The sequence below is a fragment of the Hyperoodon ampullatus genome (genome assembly GCF_949752795.1).
Source record: "Hyperoodon ampullatus genome assembly, chromosome: 15".
Lineage (NCBI taxonomy): Eukaryota > Metazoa > Chordata > Mammalia > Artiodactyla > Ziphiidae > Hyperoodon > Hyperoodon ampullatus.
The window spans coordinates 10,637,124-10,656,184 of NC_136928.1; the positions used below are offsets into that span (position 1 = coordinate 10,637,124).

The 19,061-nt window shown below is 41.2% G+C and overlaps 2 protein-coding genes across 3 annotated transcripts in view; one reads left to right on the forward strand and one right to left on the reverse strand.

Annotated features, from left to right (window-relative positions):
- Positions 1 to 575: 575 nt before the first annotated feature.
- The window catches only part of CHMP3 (charged multivesicular body protein 3), a 62,040-nt gene continuing 43,554 nt past the window's right edge, over positions 576 to 19,061 (reverse strand). For both annotated transcript variants that reach the window (XM_079720751.1, XM_079720752.1), the window contains 4 exons: positions 11,413 to 11,592; positions 4,731 to 4,852; positions 1,449 to 1,563; positions 576 to 1,099 (listed from right to left, as the gene is read on the reverse strand). In XM_079720751.1, coding sequence (XP_079576877.1) covers positions 957 to 1,099; positions 1,449 to 1,563; positions 4,731 to 4,852; positions 11,413 to 11,592 — 560 coding nt within the window. In that variant the 3' untranslated portion in view covers positions 576 to 956. The remainder of the gene's footprint in view (positions 1,100 to 1,448; positions 1,564 to 4,730; positions 4,853 to 11,412; positions 11,593 to 19,061) is intronic.
- Positions 9,248 to 9,556, forward strand: LOC307064746 (UPF0729 protein C18orf32 homolog; the record flags this gene model as incomplete). The annotated part of the gene is given in 2 exon segments (XM_079721447.1): positions 9,248 to 9,370; positions 9,374 to 9,556. Coding segments are annotated over 2 exon segments (306 nt in total).

The following is a 19,061-nucleotide window of genomic DNA, read 5'->3' on the forward strand; positions in this document are numbered from 1 at the left end:
GTAAATGGTCAAGCCCACACAAATATAAATTGCTACTGCTGAATTATTTCAAAATATAACTTAGAAATGTGTGAGTTGTTTACAATGCATGACCACACCATGCCTCTTTCACCAGTCAGCTCCTGGCTTTGAGAAAGCACTGAAAGGTAGGCCCATATCCCATGCATCCAAGACAATCAGCTTAACGCAGGGAAAGGCAATCAGAGGGTGAGAGAGTCCTAATCTCACAGCTGTCTGCAACTTGCAATGGGAAGGAAAGGGAGGAAAGCTACAGACACACACACTCCCCTCAGGATACACATGATATAGTTACCCAGCCTACAAGACAAGAGGTCACAATTCCCAAGCATACTTTTGCTTACACAGATGACAAAAAGCAGAAGAGTAGCTCACACAGCACATCTGTGAAGGCTGGGGACCAGGTCCACAGAACAGAAGCCCTTTCAGCTGAGCTTCCGAATCCCATGTGCCGTGCTATAGCACCTCCTCTTTCCGAGGCCAACATATAAAATAATTTGGGACAGCAAACACCTTGAAAGTTCATTGCACCCAACAATCTACAATGAGACCAAGTGTTAAAGCAGAAATTTATTAAAATCCATTTATATAGTGTTTTACAGACAAAAAAAATATATAGAGTCCTCAACATTCAGGCAATCGACTCTATTCTCAGAAGTGCTTCGTGAGAAGACAGACTTCTTTGCCCTCATCCCCCCAAAGATACTTCTGTTTATTCTCCTGAAAATGATGCATTTATTACACCACCTCTCAAAACGATTCCATTGAGATCCCCAAACCTCTGAAGAGAGTGAAGAGAGATTAGCAGAGAACGTTCTCCAGAACGCAGTGCCTCACCCAGAGGTGTAGTGCAAGAGATAAGAAAATGGCGGAGGCTTCGAGGAGTGCGCGCCCGATGACAGGGCCGGAGGAGAGCCTGCGGGCCTGGCTGGGCAGCCCTAGCTGCGGAGTGTGGCCAGACGGGACTGCATGGCCTCCAGGGCCTCTTCCTCCTCCTCATCTTCTGAGGCAGCCATCGCTCCTGGAAGTTCAGGCTCTGGGAGGGCGTCGGTCACCTTACTAGGTGCTTTGCCCAAGGCCCCTGTAAAGGAACAGCACGCAGATCAACAAAACATCAGCTTAAGCAAGTGGCCCCTCATTTTCTCTGTCCTTCATACCTGGTTCAGTTTGACAAGAAACAGAAAAGGGGCAATAAAACAGCTGTTCTGGTGGGGTTTTCTCACTATGACAAATGTGTGCAAACACCAACTTCTAATGATATCAAAGTCATAATAACTAAGGATTGTGATTGTTAGAATTTTGGTTCTAATCTAAAATAAGATATGTAGAAGGGAGTTATAATCTAAAGAAAAAGCTGCTAGTTAATCTTGCGAATGCAAGAAGAACGGCCATAAAAGGAGAGGGGAAAGAGGAAGGATCTTGGGTCATACCTGCGGTGATTTCAAACAGAATTTTGTCAATTTCCATTTCTGCTGCTTCTTCCATTTCTTCTTGATCATCCATGCTTTCAAAAGTGTCCTCTAACATCTCTTCTATGATCCCAGCCTAAACACAGAATAAACCATGTCACTTCCCACAACTGTTTTTTTTTTACAACTTTATTTATTTTTTGTTTATTTATTTTTGGCTGCGTTGGGTCTTCATCGCTGCGTGCGGGCTTTCTCTAGTTGCAGCAAGCGGGGGCTACTCTTCGTTGTGGTGCGTGGGCTTCTCATGGCGGGGGCTTCTCTTGTTGCGGAGCACAGGCTCTAGGCATGCAGGCTCAGTAGTTGTGGCACATGGGCTCAGTAGCTGTGGCTTGCGGGCTCTAGAGCGTAGGCTCAGTAGTTGTGGCGCATGAGCTTAGTTGCTCCGCGGCATGTGGGATCTTCCCGGACCAGGGCTTGAACCGATGTCTCCTGCATTGGCAGGCGGATTCTTAACCACTGCGCCACCAGGGAAGCCCCCAAAACTGTTAAATCCATCCCCAGCAGGTGCCCCTATGGGCCCAGCATCAACTTTGATGTCTCCAAGTCCTGTCCACGCTTTCAAGGGCTAAGCCACAGACAGCTGGCTGCAGGCAACACCGCATGCCGTCTGCCCTCTCTGGAGGAAGCAAAAAGCCAAACGGAAATTGCTCTCCAAATTTAGTACCAAGGTTGGAGGGGGGTGCCTCTATCAGCAGAGCTTCACAAAGTAACTCAGACGATAACGCAGCACATGGGGAACAGCTTGCTGAGATGAGAGGGTGCTGTCTCGGGAAGCATTTGCCCTGACATTGCAAATCTATGCATGCAGGAGTTGAAGTACAGTATGGAAACTGGCTGGAGTCACAGCAGACACTATGATAACAAATACCAAGAGCGGGATGGGGCTCCACAGAACCCCGAAAAGGCCTGTACTTCAGCACATCCAAGTTATAGCTGCTGGCCCAGGGTCTGCAGGGTCCTGGCAAGAATCAATCAATTCACCAAAGCCTGAGAGAACTGATAAGACAGTGTTTCGGGGCCCAACAAGACAGTGCCTTCCGCATTCCCTACTGGAAGCCCCGTGCCTGGTAGCCTGAAGCCTGCCAGTCAGCCTCCTTCGTTCTCAAGAGCACAGCGCCACTGCGGGCACGAGAAAACCGCTCTCTAACACCAGCCAACGCAAGCAGACCCCGCAGTCTTCCCGGCTGAGCAGTGTCATGCGAGCGCAAGGTCACGTGTGGCAGCTCCAGCCCTGGCTTCCCTGCACTCAGCCAGGGCACGGCTCTCACCGACCATGCTGATGGTGTCAGATTTAAAGCCAGCCCTCTCTCCTGCCTGTCCTGCTGTCAGACCACTCAAGTGGCTCTTAATGGCATGAATCTAGCTAGTTCCATATTCTGCCCATTCTCAGACCTTTTGCTCCCAACCAAAAGGAACAAATTCACATTCAAGGATACAAGTGGAGCCCTGTGGCCTGGGTGAATCGATCTTAGTGCTGGAGGCTAGTGTCAAAGAGGCTCAATACATACTCACCATCCCAGTTAAAAGAGCCTAGGGCAGCCTGACTAACAGCCCTCCACATCGTGGAGGGACAAGTGGCCATTCACTTATACATTCATCCAACCAGCAAACATTTGTCAAATGTATGCTCTGTGCCACACGCCAGGCCAGGGTCTGGGGACAAATGGAATGACTGAGATCATGTCGTCGCCCTCAACACGCTGTGACCCCGCCAGAGGCTTCAGTTTGCACCTGGAGATGAACCCTTGGATGAATTCAGGAAATATTTACTATCTACTACATGCAGGCCCTCCTCCAAATCTATACTATGCTCAGTATTCAGCAACTTTTGTGGAAAAGATCCCAGATTCTAAAAAAAGACTCCGCCCCTCAGATCCTGGTGGCTACGTAAGTCAGAGTGAGCAGGCCTGAAGTCATTTCAGAATTACCTTGTTACCCAGTTCTAGATGGACAGGCATCGCAACTTGGGGGATGAGACACCCACACACCACTTGTAAAGGACAGACCCCGCCGACCTGGTGCCCTCCTGATGACTGCCCAAGGGTTTCTCATTCCAAAGACCTGGGCTCCGGGCTTTGTATGTTGTCTTTCTCTTCTATCAATTTTCTTCTCCAGTTCCTCTCTCCCATGCCCTAGAGCCCTGTTTAGAACTCAAGTTCATACATAAAATTCCCTAGTAGGAAGAGAGGCAGCTTCTATGCACAAGCTGCAAACAGGAATGTGAGGTGGACCGTCCGGGCTCTCAGGCCACGGGTTCAAAGTGTGAAACAGCACCTGAGGAGGCACCTCTTATCACCATGTCCTCTGAGGCAGCTCAGGCATCTGTGCCCCAACCCCAGATCTGTCACCTCCTACCAAGGTCACTCAGATAAGTTACCTGGCAACTTGAAGACTCAGTTTCCTACTCCTGTATAAAATGGGGAAGAAAATACCTACCTCCCAAGGTGGCTGGGAGGACTTTCTAGGAGAGGGTGTGTGCTGCACCACTGGCAGGCGGGGGCTCAGTAACTACGCCCTCCTGAGCCCTGCCCCCCATCTGAAGGCCACCAGGACAGGTCCCTGCCCGGCCCTGATCCCGGGGCGGTAGGTGTTTACTGCATTCTATTTGGTTCTCAGTTTCCTTTTCTAGTCTAAGACAGGGGTCAGCCAACGACAGCCTGCAGGCCAAACCCAATCCACTGCCTACTTTCATAAATAAAGTTTTATAAGAACCCAGTCATGACCATTTGTTTACACATGATCTACGGCTGCTTTCATGCTACAAGTAGAGCTGAGTAGTTACAACACAGACGTATGGCCCGCAAAGTAGAAACTACATTTACTATCCAGCCCTTTACAAAAAAAGTTTGCCCGTCCCTGGTCTTGACACCTCCCTTGCCAGCTTTGCTAACTCCCCTGGGACAAACAGAGGAACCTGGGTTTCTTTCTGTTTCCTTGTTCATGTCAGAACCCATAAATCCTAGGTCCCCGAATCCCACGCAGTTGCTTCCTGGGTCTCCCACCTCCCTAGAGCTCTGGGTATACTATCGCTTCTTCTAAGGAACACCCTGGCCATCTGACCCAGCCTCTGCCACACTCAGCTCAGACGGTTTCAACCAGTGTTAATAGCTGCTCCCCGTCCTCAAAATCATTTCTGTCTGGCAACAGTGGCCTGTCTACTCCTGCCCAGCCCCGGCCCTCTAGCCCCTGCCGCTTGCTGACTCTTAGTGCTTTGGAACAGGACATAGGGTGGCCCCAGGGCACCTTCATCATCTCTTTGGACAGCTCCCGCATGGTGGCCTGGATTTCTGGGATCTTCACAAGACTCTGCATGGCCTTCATCACTTCTGTGCTCTTCTGCAGGGAACCAGCCACTCGCAAAACCGCTGAAAGGGAAAGATGACAGTCAGGATTGCTCAACAGAATGTGACGCAGGATGGAATAAAGAAAGACAGTCAAATCACAAGCTATTCTAGTAAAAGTCAGCAACAGTGGGTGGACTCCCAAAGCTATTTATGTACCTGTAGACTACATTACTGTCCTGGGACCAAGCCTGACTTTCCTAAATTGTGTGCTACTTTGGCTACAATAGGTACAAATTCTCCGAGCACCCACACCAATCAGCTGATCTGGAGAATGGCCTGAAAGCCTGCATCTGACCTTTAGGGAAGGAGGCCAGCTAGGAATGATGTCACCCCCAGGACAAGTCACACACGGGAGGAATGGCTCTAGGTAGGCCTTGCCGGGGCCACACTGGAAAAGAGGCTTTAAGCAACCCAAGCAGTGCTCCCCACACACCAGCCTACGGAGGGTGGCTGCCCGGGAGGGGCCTGCTGCTGGTCCACAGGAAAATGAGAGTGAGTATGTGTCAGTGTAAGACGGCTACAGTTCCTTGTTACAAAAAATGTTCTGTTGTCTGAGATCATACACATACTATATATTCTTTATAAGAAATCATGGTAGTAACAAATGATCATTTCTCCCCCCTAAAGTCTTTAACATGTCAAAATAAAGAGCTGGCAACCCTTCAAATCTGTTTTGAAATTTCATGAGACTTAAAAGTTCTGAGAAATGCCTCACGTTCAGCTGTTCACCAAAATCAGTGCACAGGGCCCCCCAGCTACCCCAGGAATCACCACCAATCCACCTCTGTATGAATCCAGACTCCAGGAAGCTGTCATAGTTAAGGAAAACAAGGGGCAAGGAAACAAGAGGAACCAGAGAAATGCCTGTCTGACATACACAGCATTTTGTGATTTTTCTAAAGGAGTAAGGAAGTTTGCTAGTTGCAGAGAATACTTCATTTCCCTTGACACTGAAAAGGGAAAGTAAAATATTTATCTATTTATTAAGATCAGTCTAATTATAGAGAAGAAGTGTTAAGAATCTGTATGGCTGAAATAAGCAATAAATTATATATGCCATTATAATGATATAAGAAAGATAGAAATTCTACAATGTTAAAGTTACTACTGATTATTGTAAAAAGGGAAGTGATGGGAGGAAGAGAAGAAGGGTAAAAATAAAGCAAATTCTGGGCTTCCCTGGTGGTGCAGTGGTTGAGAGTCCGCCTGCCAATGCAGGGGACACGGGTTCATGCCCCAGTCCGGGAGGATCCCACATGCCACAGAGCGGCTGGGCCCATTAGCCATGGCCGCTGAGCCTGCGTGTCCGGAGCCTGTGCTCCGCAATGGGAGAGGCCACAACAGTGAGAGGCCCGCATACCGTAAAAAAAAAACCAAGAAAACAGGAAAGATAAAAAAATTAAAGGATCAGTCTGGGAAATCTAACAACTGACTAAAATCTCTCCTAACAACTGACTAAAACCTTTTCCTTTCAGAAAGAAATAGAAAATATAGTGGAAATGAAATGAACACATCGACATACCCAAGAACTGAAGGACCAAGAAACAGAAGGGATAGAATCCTTGCTTTTTAGAAACCCATGTCAAAATATCTGCAGATGAAATTATATGCTGTCTTGGATTCCCAGGGGAAAATATAGGGAGAAGGCAGGGATACAGATGAAGTAAGACCAGCCAAGATTCTTGGACGGGCATATTAATTTTGACGTATCCATTAAGGTATGAGTGGAGATGCCAACTATACACCGATAAAGTCAGGCCTGAAGATAAAGATGTGGAAATCAATGGCATTTAAAGGCATGAGGCTAGATGAGATCACCTATGGGGAGAGAGGAAAGATGAAAACGAGCAGAGGGTCTAGAACAGAGCCCTAGAGTATTGTAACAGACAAGTATAAAGCAGCAGCTCGTTTACTTTTCAGGTGTGATAAAGCCACAATATAACACGTATCGGAAACAACATAATATATTATTATGGTTGTATATTTAAGGGATAACAGGCTCTTGATATACGTTGTTTATGTTTACAGTTATGTTCATTACTGACGTTACATGCTACAGGAGAAGAGATATTTTTCATGTAGATTAATGAATATTTGTGAGCTATAAATCTTTGAAAAGATATTTTGGAATCAGTACACAGCAAGAAAAGGTGAACAGAAGAGACTGGTCAAGCCCACTAGTTCCCAGGGAAATGTTATAACATTTCTCAAAAATTAAAAAGTCTGACAAAGGTTGGTGGAAAGGTATGGAAAAAAGAACCCTTATCCGCTGCTGGTGGGAATACAAATTTGTCTCTTTGGAGAACAATTTTGCAATTCTAGCAAAATTTAAACCCAGCTATTTTTAACCCAGCAATTCTACTTCTGAGTATATAACTGTCCTAAAGAAACACATGTGTAAAAGTGAAAAAACATTCACAGCAGCACTGTTTCGTAATAGCAAAAACTGAAAACAGCCTAAATGTCCATCAACAGGGAACAGAAAAATAAAATGTGATACATTCACAGGATGGAATACCACCCAGGAGTTAAAAACATATTTATTTATCATATCTAACTATATTTATCATTATATCAATATATTTATCAAAATATATTTATCATCATATCAAGATGTATTTATCATTATATTTATGGGTATATTTCAACAGGACAATGATAAATGGGAAAAAAAAGATGGAGAATGGTACACACAGTATAATACCATTTATACAAATTTTAATATTCATGATAGTGGTTACCTCTGAGGAGGCTGAAAGAGAAGGGAATGGAACTGCGAAGGTGTATTAAAGAAGCTTCAACTTTAGTAATACTGCTTTCTTTTACAATATAAAAACAGGCGGGGGGAAGGTGGGGTGGGATGAATTGGGAGATTGGGACTGACATATATACACTATTGATACTATGTATAAAATAGATAACTAATGTGAACCTACTGTATAGCACAGGGGACTCTACTCAATGCTGTGGTGTGGTGACCTAAATGGGAAGGAAATCTAAAAAACTGTGGATATATGTATAGGTACGACTGATTCACTTTGCTGTACAGCAAGAAACTAACACAACATTGTAAAGCAACTATACTCTAATAAAAATTAATTTTAAAAAAACTGAGGCAAATATAACAAAATGTCAAATTGTATTGGTTCTGGGTGTTAGGTACATAAGCACGCACTATATTATCCTGTGTACTACTATCTTTGCACCTGGGGAGAAAAAGAGTCTGTGAATACAGTGCTTTATTCATAGGGGGGAAAAGGGCAAAATAAGCTATATGTTTTTTGATGTTGATTCAGTAAAGGAAATGCTGAAAAATTTTAAAATAAGCTTATCATGGTCAACTGAACATGTATCTTTTCAGCATGTTGCAGAAAAAATAGGGAGTAAATATGAAGCTTTCAATGATGGCTGTAAAAGTCAAGTATATTTAGTTAAGCTTTCAAAATAACAGATAAGATTAGACTGTTTCTCCACAGTACTGAATACTTGGCTTGTCCAAAAGTCATATCTCTAGGTTATATATCCAATATTTAAAGAGCCCAAATACATCACTTTAGGGCTGAAATAACACAGTTGTTAAAAGTTAAGAAGATATGGTACAAACAGTTGTCATATTTTTTTACTCTTTCTTAATTCATGGATTGTTTTCTTCAGTATCTGGAGAAAGAAACTGATATATTCACTATTAGGCACATTAAAAAAAACCACATTCAAATGTTAAAACTGAACTTAAAGAAATACCTTCAGAGCCAAGTACGACCAAATAATGAATTAAGTACTCATTTGGCACCAGCATTTAAACTGAAACATTCAAGTCTTCTAACTTTTGAGTGTGATGTACTCATCAATGTAGTAACTGACAGAGTTGAAGATATTCTTTTTTTTTTTTTTTGGCTGCACTGTGCGGCTTGTGTGATCTTAGTTCCCCAACCAGGGCTTGAACCTGGGCCACGGCAGTGAAAGTGCAGAGTCCTAACCACTGGACCGCCAGGGCATTCCCTGAAGATATTCTTTAGTGAAAAATTACCCTGTAATTCCTGAATCTGTACTCAGTCTAATTACCTGATAGTTATTTGCTGCCATTCTCAAAGAACTCTAATTCTGAGTTAGGATTTCTTCATTTAACCGAAAATAAGTAAGAAAAGAAACCAACTGGATGTAAAATTTAACCTATGCCTCAAGCTGTCAGTGATCTGGAGACAGATGCCTGTGGAAGATCACAACAGTATTATACTGGACACTGAAAGGTAACTAAATTATGTTTATTTTTGAATATTATAATGAGTTTTTGAAAATTAAATCGGGCAGTGCCCACTGGGTTGGCTGTGGCATGTCCCCCTGTGACCTCCCCTCCGGAAGCATGGACACTGCCACTGGGGCTTGGTGGTTGCGGGTCAGGATCTCAAGCCTGGGACAATGGTGTGCATTCCCTGCATCGTCATTCTAGTTCTGCTCTGGGTCTACAAAAAGTTCCTGGAACCATATATATACCCTCTGATTTCCCCCTTTGTTAGCTGTATGTGGCCTAGGAAAGCTATATGAGAATCCAATGATAAAAACAAAGGCAAAATAGACTATAAGGGTGCAGACATAAATGGATTACCAACAAGAGGACCAACAGAAATCTCTGATAAAAAGAAAGACTTAAGTGACTGTCACAAAGGATCTCATTGCTTTAAAAATGGATCTGATAGTATGAAGCACCTTCTTTGTACTTGTCTCTGATCTTTTTCCCTGAGACAAGAATTTGGGCTAGATAGTTTACATATTTACCTGACACTAATCAGGAAATACCTGGTATTTGTATTTAAAATGTAGCTATTTATATTTAATGACCTCATTCCTGAGTTCCTTTTTCATTGAAGTAGCTTTCATTTCTTTTATTTAAGTTTTAAAAATATGAATAAATAAAAGGTTCATGCCAGTAGGCACTGTTACTAAATCAGCCCCTAAAAATCCTTGAGCCTCTAGTTTTTATTCAGGCTCTTCAAATTTGAGGAGTATACTGTTTTACTGTGAAACAGTGCAGTGAGACTGTGCAGTGAAATGAAAGGTAGTTTTTTGAGATGATAATGACTTGAAACATAAAGATGTAATTACTGTCTAACTCAATGGAGCAGCTTATCTATGAGAGTAGTAATTACTGTTTATTGCTCTGAGGAAGATAGAAAAGATGGGGAAATGGGGTAACCTCTCTGAAAATGGAACATCTTTAACATAAATGGCTAATGTATATTATAAAATTCTAATCCTTGTCGTATTCCTTCTATTCCTACGAATGTAGAAAATATTCAGTTTAGCTTGTTGTTCTTTTTTCTTTTAAAATATAAATATTTAAAAGTAAGATTTTTTAACCACATCAGAAATCAGGATTGTAATAGTGTGATGGCATCAGGATAGTTATGGAGCAGCAACATTTTTTTCTTCTTTTTTTTTAAAGTTTAGATTGTATCGGTTATTTTGTTCCATAAAAAGACACTCAAATTCGTGGTTTTCAGCAACAGGGACGTGACTGCACAGTTATTTGCTGGTCTGGGCCTCTCCACATGATCTTTCATCCCAGGCCTCTTCATTTTAGTGTAAGGATCTATAAATATTCAAAGACGATGAGACGTATCTTTATAGAATATTTATTTTCTCTGAAGCAAGGAGAAGTTAGAAAGGACTCCCCGCCTCGGGTCCCCAGTGAAGTCCTGGGTCCTAACTGAGGCTCTGTTAAGCTGTGTCTGGTCAAGTCATTGATCCACCTTGGACTTCCTTTGATATAAATGTGTTTCAACTTTTCTGCCCCAGCCTACCTGAGTGATAAGATAAATTCTCATGAGCAACTAAATCCAGTTGATTAATTTAGTTTGTTTTTTAAGGTATTAAAAACTATATTATGAAAATAGCAGATGTTCATCGTAGAACAATGCAAGGGCAGGTTAATGAAAAGTTCATGTTCTTTGTCTACTCTCATTTCTTTGTTCTAGCTCCACAGATGTAACCACTATTAGCTTTTTGTATAGCCTTCTAGCAACTTTCTTAAAATATATCATTAAAAAAAATTAAATTGATAGTTCACATGTATGCTGAATACCCAGTACAGGGCCTGCAGGTTCCTAAGATGTAAGAAAGCATTAGGTTGAGAGTCAGAGATGAGGCAGAAAAGGAGGTGAGTGAAAGCCAAAGACAAACTTGGACTATTTAAAACCCTGCCTGGGGCAACTCCGGGCCGAGGGCAGAAGAAACCTCCCTTCATCCTCCTCTAAGGTGTGGGCGCACTGCTTATGCCTCTGACTCAACCCTCAGGTCACTTTACCACACTGTTCACATGAGAAGACACAGTCTGAATTCTAAACAAAGTACATTTAGATGGAGATTTTCCCATTATTTCAACAACCCTGGCAAAAGAAAATGAGTAACAATAAAATAAAAATGAGAGTAATAAGTATATTTTGCTTTTGTATAACACTCCAATTAAGACAATGTAAGGAATAAAAACCAGAGCTAAGACTGTCCTTCCTATTCAAGGAAACCAGTGTTATAATAACGGCAAGAGCGTCAGCTAATGATGTGGCTGGAAGGTACCGCCGTCTTACCCAGCTGGTTCTTCATCCCCATGAGCACGGAGTTCATGTGCGCTTTGGATGCATAGAGCTTGCTCACGGCCCTCCTTGACCTGAGCATCTCCTTGGCCAGGACCACACACACATCCTTCTGACCCTTCTTGGCAGCATCTTTCACAGATCGCTTCACTTTTTCTTCTTCTCTTTGGATATCTAAATTTAGAACAGAAGACAGAACGTCAAAAAATTAAGGGTAAACCAGGAGAGTTATTGGCCCTGAAATCTGTTCTTACTGTGATCTAAATGTGTCTATTAAACAGGAAAACAGATAGGAGGATAGAAACTAAATAAAAATAATTAATGTGGTCGGTATTCATTATTTCCGGAAACATTAAAGTAATGTAGAGTAAACAGAAAAGTAAATCCTATTACACTAGACAAAATTTCAAAACTGCTTTTGCAAGCCCATTCTAACACCTGTTCGTACTGGTACTAAGGAACTTTAAAAATACTGTAAATGCGGGGAATTCCCTGGTGGTCCAGTGGTTGGACTCAGCGCTTCACTGCCATGGCCCTGGGTTCAATCCCTGGTTGGGGAACTCAGATCCTGCAAGCCGCATGGCGTGGCCAAAAAAAAGGAAAAGAATACTGTAAATGAATTCCAGAGCTTGCTCTCATAATCAATAAGTAGTATTCCCACAATTACAGGAGTACAATCTCAGTACATCTATTAATGATTTATAAAAACCTACAACTAAAGGAAAGCCTGAACATACAAAAAGTATCATATCAGTATCAACTAGAGGTAAGATATGTCTATGTTACGTGCTTTATGGTTAGTAGAGATTTTTTCCAATTGTGGTAAAATACACATAACATCAAATTTACCATCCTAACCATTTTTAAGTACACAGTTCAGTGGTATTAAGTACATTCATATTGTTGTGAACCATCACCGCCATCTGTCTCCAGAACTCTTTACAGTTTTCAACACTGAAACTCAAAGGCTTTAAATAATAACTCCCTATTCCCTCCTCCCCCCAGCCCCTGGCAAATACCATTCCACTTCCTGTCTTTATGAATTCGACTACTTTAGGTACCTTATGTAAGAGGAATCCTACAGTATTTTGTGTGTGTGTGTGTGACTGGCTTATTTAACTTAGCATAAAGTCTTCAAGGTTCAGCCATGTTGGATCATGTATCAGACACCCTGCTTTTTAAAGGCTGAATATTCCATTGCATATATATACCAAATTTTGTTTATCTGTTCAGCTGTTGACAGACACTTGGGTTGCTTTCACAACCTTTAGCTATTGTGAATAATGCTGCTACGAACATGAGTGTACAAGTATCTTTTTGAGACCCTGCTTTCAAATCATTTGTGTGTATACTTATATTACCATAGACCTCATGGCTTAAAAAATATGAATTTATTTCTCATAGTTCTGGAAGCTGGGAAGTCCAAGATCAGGGCTCCTAGTGAGAATCTACTTCCTGGTTTGCAGGTGAATGCCTTCTTGCTGTATCTTCACAGGGCAGAGAGTTCACCTCTTGTCTCTCCTCTTATAAGGGCACTAATACCATTCATAAGGGCCACACCCTCATGACCTAATTACCTCCCAAAGGCCCCACCTCCAAATACCATCACATTGGGATTAGGGCTTCGATGTATGAAATTTCGGGGCACACAAACCTTCAGTCTATAGCATTCTGCCTCTGTGTACACCCCCCCAATTTATGTCCTTCTCATATGCAAAATGCATTCATTCCAACCCAACAGCCTCAAAAGTCTTAACTCATTCCAGCATCAACTTTAATGTTTAAGTCCAAAGTCTCATCTAAATATTCTCTAAATCAGATATGGGTGGGACCTGAGGTATGATTCAACCTGAGGCAAAATTCTTCTCCAGCTACGAATTTGTGACAGGCATAGAATAATCATTCTTACTCCAAAAGAAAAAAACAGGGAAGAAGAAAGGGGTGACAGGTCCCAAGCAAGTCCAAAACCTAGCAAGGCAAACTCCATGAGCTCTTAAGACTCAAGAATAATCCTCTGTGAGTAGAGCCACAGAGGTAGAAAACAAACTTATGGTTACCAGGGGATGGCGGGGTGGGTTGGGGGAGGGAGGACAAATTGGGAGATTGGGATGGACATATACACACCACTATATATAAAATAGATAACCAATAAGAACCTGCTGTATAGCACAGGTAACTCTACTCAATACTCTGTAATGGACTATATTGGAAAAGAATCTATAAAAAAAGAGTGTACATATGTATATGTATAACTGATTCACTTTGCTGTACAGCAGAAACTAACACAACACTGTAAATCAACTATACTCCAATAAAAAACAAGCAAACAAACAAGAAAAATAAGAATAAACCTCTCTGGTTTGATATTCTGACTTTCAGACCCACAAGGGTGGCAATGTCACCACCATGGCTGGTGGGGTACCACCTTGCTGCAGCTTTCTGTGGGGGTCCCACCCAAGCTGAGGCTCTGCCAGGCAAGGGGTCTTTGGTTGGAGGCAGCCTACCATATATAGGAACTGAGGTAGTGGCCCTGATGATGTCTGAATCATATTTGGGGACATTCTTTCCTTTCCCTGAAGAAAAGTGCAAGTTAAAAGCCTAAGTTTTACAGTCTTGTCCTGTAAAATCTAAGAAGTCAGACAGCCTTCCTTTATTCTGACCTGGATCCATCCCCATCAGTTCAGACTGGCAGTGATCTCTCTGGAGTAGCTGATAAAATCCATGGGTCACACCCATACTAATCTTCTTATCAAATGGTCAGATAGGTCAGCCATATACTTGGGTGTCTTCTGAATCAGCTTTCTCAGTTTTGCAATATGGACAAACAGAGATTATTTCAAATCTCTAACTTCTGGTTCCACTTTGCTTAACAATTCCTTCTTCATTTCTCTCTCCTTGCATCTTACTGTAAGTAGTCAGGAAGAACCATGCCACTCCTCCTATATTTTGCTTAGAAATCTCCTCAGCTAAACACACAATTCATTGCTTCCAAGTTCTAATTTCCACAAAACAGTAGACCCTGAACACACTTCAGCCAAGTTCTTTGCCACTTTATCAAGAATCGCCTTTTCGCCACTGTCCAATAACATGTTTCTCATTTCCGTTTGAGATCTCATCAGAACGGTCTTTACCATCCATACTTCAACTAACATTATGTACATGGTTATTTACGTGTTCTCTAAGAAGAGGGAGGCTTTCTCTCTAGTTCTGTTTTTTTTCCCTTAAGCCCTCACCAGAATCACCTTTAAAGGTCCACTCCTGGAGAACTAGGGTTTTGCTAGCATGCAACTCCAAATTCTTCTAGCCTCTACCCATTAACTTAGTTCCAAAGCTGCTTCCACATTTTATGTGTTTGTTACAGCTTCTTGGTACCAATATCTGTATTAGTCAGATTAGTCAGGCTGCTATAATAAAAATACCACAGATTAGGTAGCTTAAACAACAGAAATTTATTTCAAACAGTTCTGGAAGCTGGGAAGTCCAAGATCAAGGTGCTGGCAAATTCAGTTCCTGATGGAAGCCCCCTTTTCCTGGTTTGCAGATGGATGTCTTCTTGCTGTGTCCTCTCACATGGAGGACAGATATTATTTGTCTTGTGTCTCTTCTGATAACAGCACTAATCTCGTTCATGAGGGCTCCACCTTCATGGCCTAATTACTTGCTAAAAGCACCCCCGCCCCCCCACCAAATGCTATCACATTGGAGATTAGGGCTTCAACACATGAATTTGGGAAGGACACAAACCTTCAGCCCACAGCAATACTCGAAACTGGAATTTCTGGTTCACATGGTAATTCTATTTTTAACCTTTTGAGGAACAGCTATCTGTTTTCCACAGCTGCTGCACCATTTTACATTCCTGCCAATGGTGATCAATGGTTCTAACTTCTCCACATCCTTTGCCAACATTTGTTACTTTATGTTTTGTTTTGACTGATAGCAACCATCCTAATGGGTATAAGGTGGTAGCACATCCTGATTTTGATTTATATTTCCCTAATGATTAGTGATGTTGAGCATATTTTCATGTGCTTACTGACCACTGGTATGTTTTCTTCAAAAAATATTCCATAGACTTGAAAGTCTATTCAAGTCCTTTGTCCATTTTTGAATAGGGCTTTTAAAAAAAATATTTATTTGGATGCACCAGGTCTTAGTTGTGGCACACGGGATCTTCGTTGTCGTGTGCAGGATCTTTAGTTGCAGCACGTGGGGTCTTTAGTTGCAGCGTGTGGCATCTTTTAGTTGTGGCATGCAGGATCTTTTAGTTGCGGCATGTGGGATCTAGTTCCCTGACCAGGGATCGAACCTGGGCCCCCATTATTGGGAGTGTGCAATCTTAACCACTGGACCACCAGGAAAGTGCTTGAAAAGGGCTTTTTAAAGTTGAGTTTTACAAGGTCAGTTCTACGTATATTCTGCAAATATTTTCTCCCAATCTATGGGTTGCCCTTTTACTGTTTTCTCTTTTTACTGTGTCTTTTGATTCACAAACTTAATTTTCATGAAGTCTATGTGGTCTGTTATACATTTTTGTTGCCTGTGGCTTTCAGGTCATATCCAAGAAATCACTGCCAAACCCAATGTTGTGAAGCTATGGCCCTGTTTTCTTCTAGGAGTTTTCTAGTTTTAGCTTTTACATTTAGGTCTCTGATCCATTTTTAATTAATTTCCACATATGGTTTTAGGTAAGGGTCCAAACTCTTTTGCATGTGGAAATCCGGTTTACATAGCCCCATTAGTTGAGAAGGCTGTCTTTTCCTCACTGAATGGTCTTCACAAATATTTGACCATATAAGTGAGGGTTGATTTCTGGGCTCTCTATTCTATTTCACTGGTCTTTATGACTGTCTTCATGCCAGTAGCATACTGGTTTTATTTAGACAGTTTTGTAGGAAGTTTTTTCCTTACAGTTTTATTGATATATAACTGACATACAGCACTGTATAAGTTACACAGCATGATGACTTACTGACAGAGATCATGAAATGATCACAGTAAGTTAACATCTATCATCATATAGATAGAAAATAAAACACAGAAAAAATATTTCTTCCTTGTGATGAGCACTCAGGATTTACTCTCTTAACAGCTTTCATATATAACCTACAGAAGTCTTCATTATATTCATCCTGTCATACATTAGATCCCTAGTACTTATCTTATACTGCAAGTTTGTACCTTTTGACCACCTTCATCCAACTCTCACTCCCCCCAAACCCCAACTCTGGTGACCACAAGTCTGATCTCTTTTTCTATGAGTTTGTTTGTTTGTGGTTCTTTGAACTATAATTGACCTACAACACTATGACAGCTCCTGGTGTACAGCACAGGGATTTGGTATTTCTGTACATTACAAAACGATCACCACAGTACGTCTAGGTACCATCCATCATTACACAATGATACTATATTGGCTACACTCCCCACTCTGTACATTTCGCCCTGTGACTCATTTATTTTGTAACTGGACGTCTGTACCTCTTAATCCCCCTCATCCATTTCACCCATTTACCTGCGCCCCTCCCCTCTGGCAACCACCCACTTGTTCTCTGTATCAATAACGGTTTCTGTTTTGCTGTGTTTGTTCATTTGTTTTGTTTTTTAGATTCCAAGTACAAGTGAAATCATATGGTATTTTCTTCCTGTCTTAACTTCACTTAGCATAATACCCTCTAGGTCTATCCAGGTTGTCACAAACAACAAGATTTCATTCCTTTTTATGGTTGACTAGTATTCTAACTTATATATGTATATACACACACCACATCTATCCATTCATCTATCAGGGGCACTTAGGTTGCTTCCATGTCTTGGCTACCGTGAGTAATGCTGCAATAATCATAGGAGTGAATATATCTTTTCAAATTAGTGTTTTTGTTTTCTTTGGAAAAATACCTAGAAGTATAATTGCTGGATCATATTGTAGTTCTAATTTTTTGAAGAACCTCCATGCTGTTTTCTGTAGTTGCTGCACCAATTTACATTCCCATCAATACTGCACAAGGGCTCCCTATTCTCCACATCCTAATCCAACACTTGTTTGTTGTCTTTTTAATAATAGCCATTCTCACAGGTGTGAGATGGTATCTTACTCTGGTTTTGATTTGCATTTCCCTGATGATTAGTGATGCTGAGCATCTTTTCTTGTGTCTGTTGGCCATCTGTATGTCTTCTTTGGAAAAATGTCTATTCGGGTTCTCTGCCCATTTTTATTGCCTATTTGAGGTCTTCAGTGTTTCCATATAAATTTTAGAATTATTTGTTCAGTGAAAAATGCCACTGGAATTCTGATACATACTGAAATGAATCTATAGATGGCTTTGAGTAGTACGGCTATTTTAATAACATTAATTCTTCAAATCCATGAGCATGGTATATCTTTCCATTTGTTTCTGTCATCTTCAGTTTATTTCATCAGTGTCTTATAGTTTTCTGAGTACAGGTTTTTTACCTCCTTGGTTAGATTTACTCCTAGGTATTTTACTCTTTCTGATGCAATTGTAAATGGAACTGTTTTCTTAATTTCTCTTTCTGACAGTTTGTTGTTAGTGTAAGAAACACAACAGATTTCTCTGTATTAATTTTGTATCCTACAACTTTACTGAATTCATTTATTATTTCTAATAGTTATTTGGTGGCATCTTCAGGATTTTCTACACATAGTATCATGTCATCTTCAAATAGTAACAGTTTTACTTCTTTGTTTCTAATTTGGATTCCTTTTATTTCTTTTTCTGGTCTGACTGCATGGCTAGGACTTCCAATGCTATGTTAAATAAACAGGGCAAGAGTGGGCATCTTTGTCTTGTTCCTGATCTTAGAGGAAATGCTTTCAGCTCTTCAACCTTGAGTATGATGTTGGCTATAGGTTTGTCATAGATGGCCTTTATTACGTTGAGTGATGCTCCCTCTTTTCTCACTTTGTTGAGAGTTTTTATCATAAACAGATGTTGAATTTTGTCAGAAGCTTTTTCTGTATCTATTGAGATGACTATGATCTTTATTCCTCAGTTTATTAATGTGGTATATCACAACGTCTAATTTGCATAAACTGAACCATCCTTCCATCCTTGGATAAATGCCACTTGATCATGGAGTGTGATCCTTTTAAATGTACTGTTGAATTTGTTTGTTAATATTTTGTTGAGAATGTTTGCATCTATGTTCATCAGTGATATTGGCCTGTACTTTTCTATTTTGTGTGATATCTTTGGTTTTGATATCAGGGTGATGATGGCCTCATAGAATGAGTATGGAAGCATTCCTTCCTATTCAAATATTTGGAATATTTGAGTTTTTTTATTTTGTTGATGTGGTGTATTACATTGATTGATTTTCATAGGTGAACCATCCTTGCATTCCAGGAATAAATCCCAGTTGGTCATGGTGTATAATCCTTTTGAATCCTGTTTGCTTGTATTTTGTTGAGGACTTCTGCATCAGTGTTCATAAGGAGTATGGTCTGTAGTTTTCTCTTCCCATAGTGTCTTTGTCTGGCTTTGCTATGGGAAATGCTGTCCTTAGAGAACAAGTTAGATAGTGTTCCCTTTTCTTCAACTTTCTGAAGAAGTATGAGAAAGACTGGTGTTAGTTCTTTAGATGTTTAGTAGAAATCACCAGTGAATACATCAGGTCTAGGA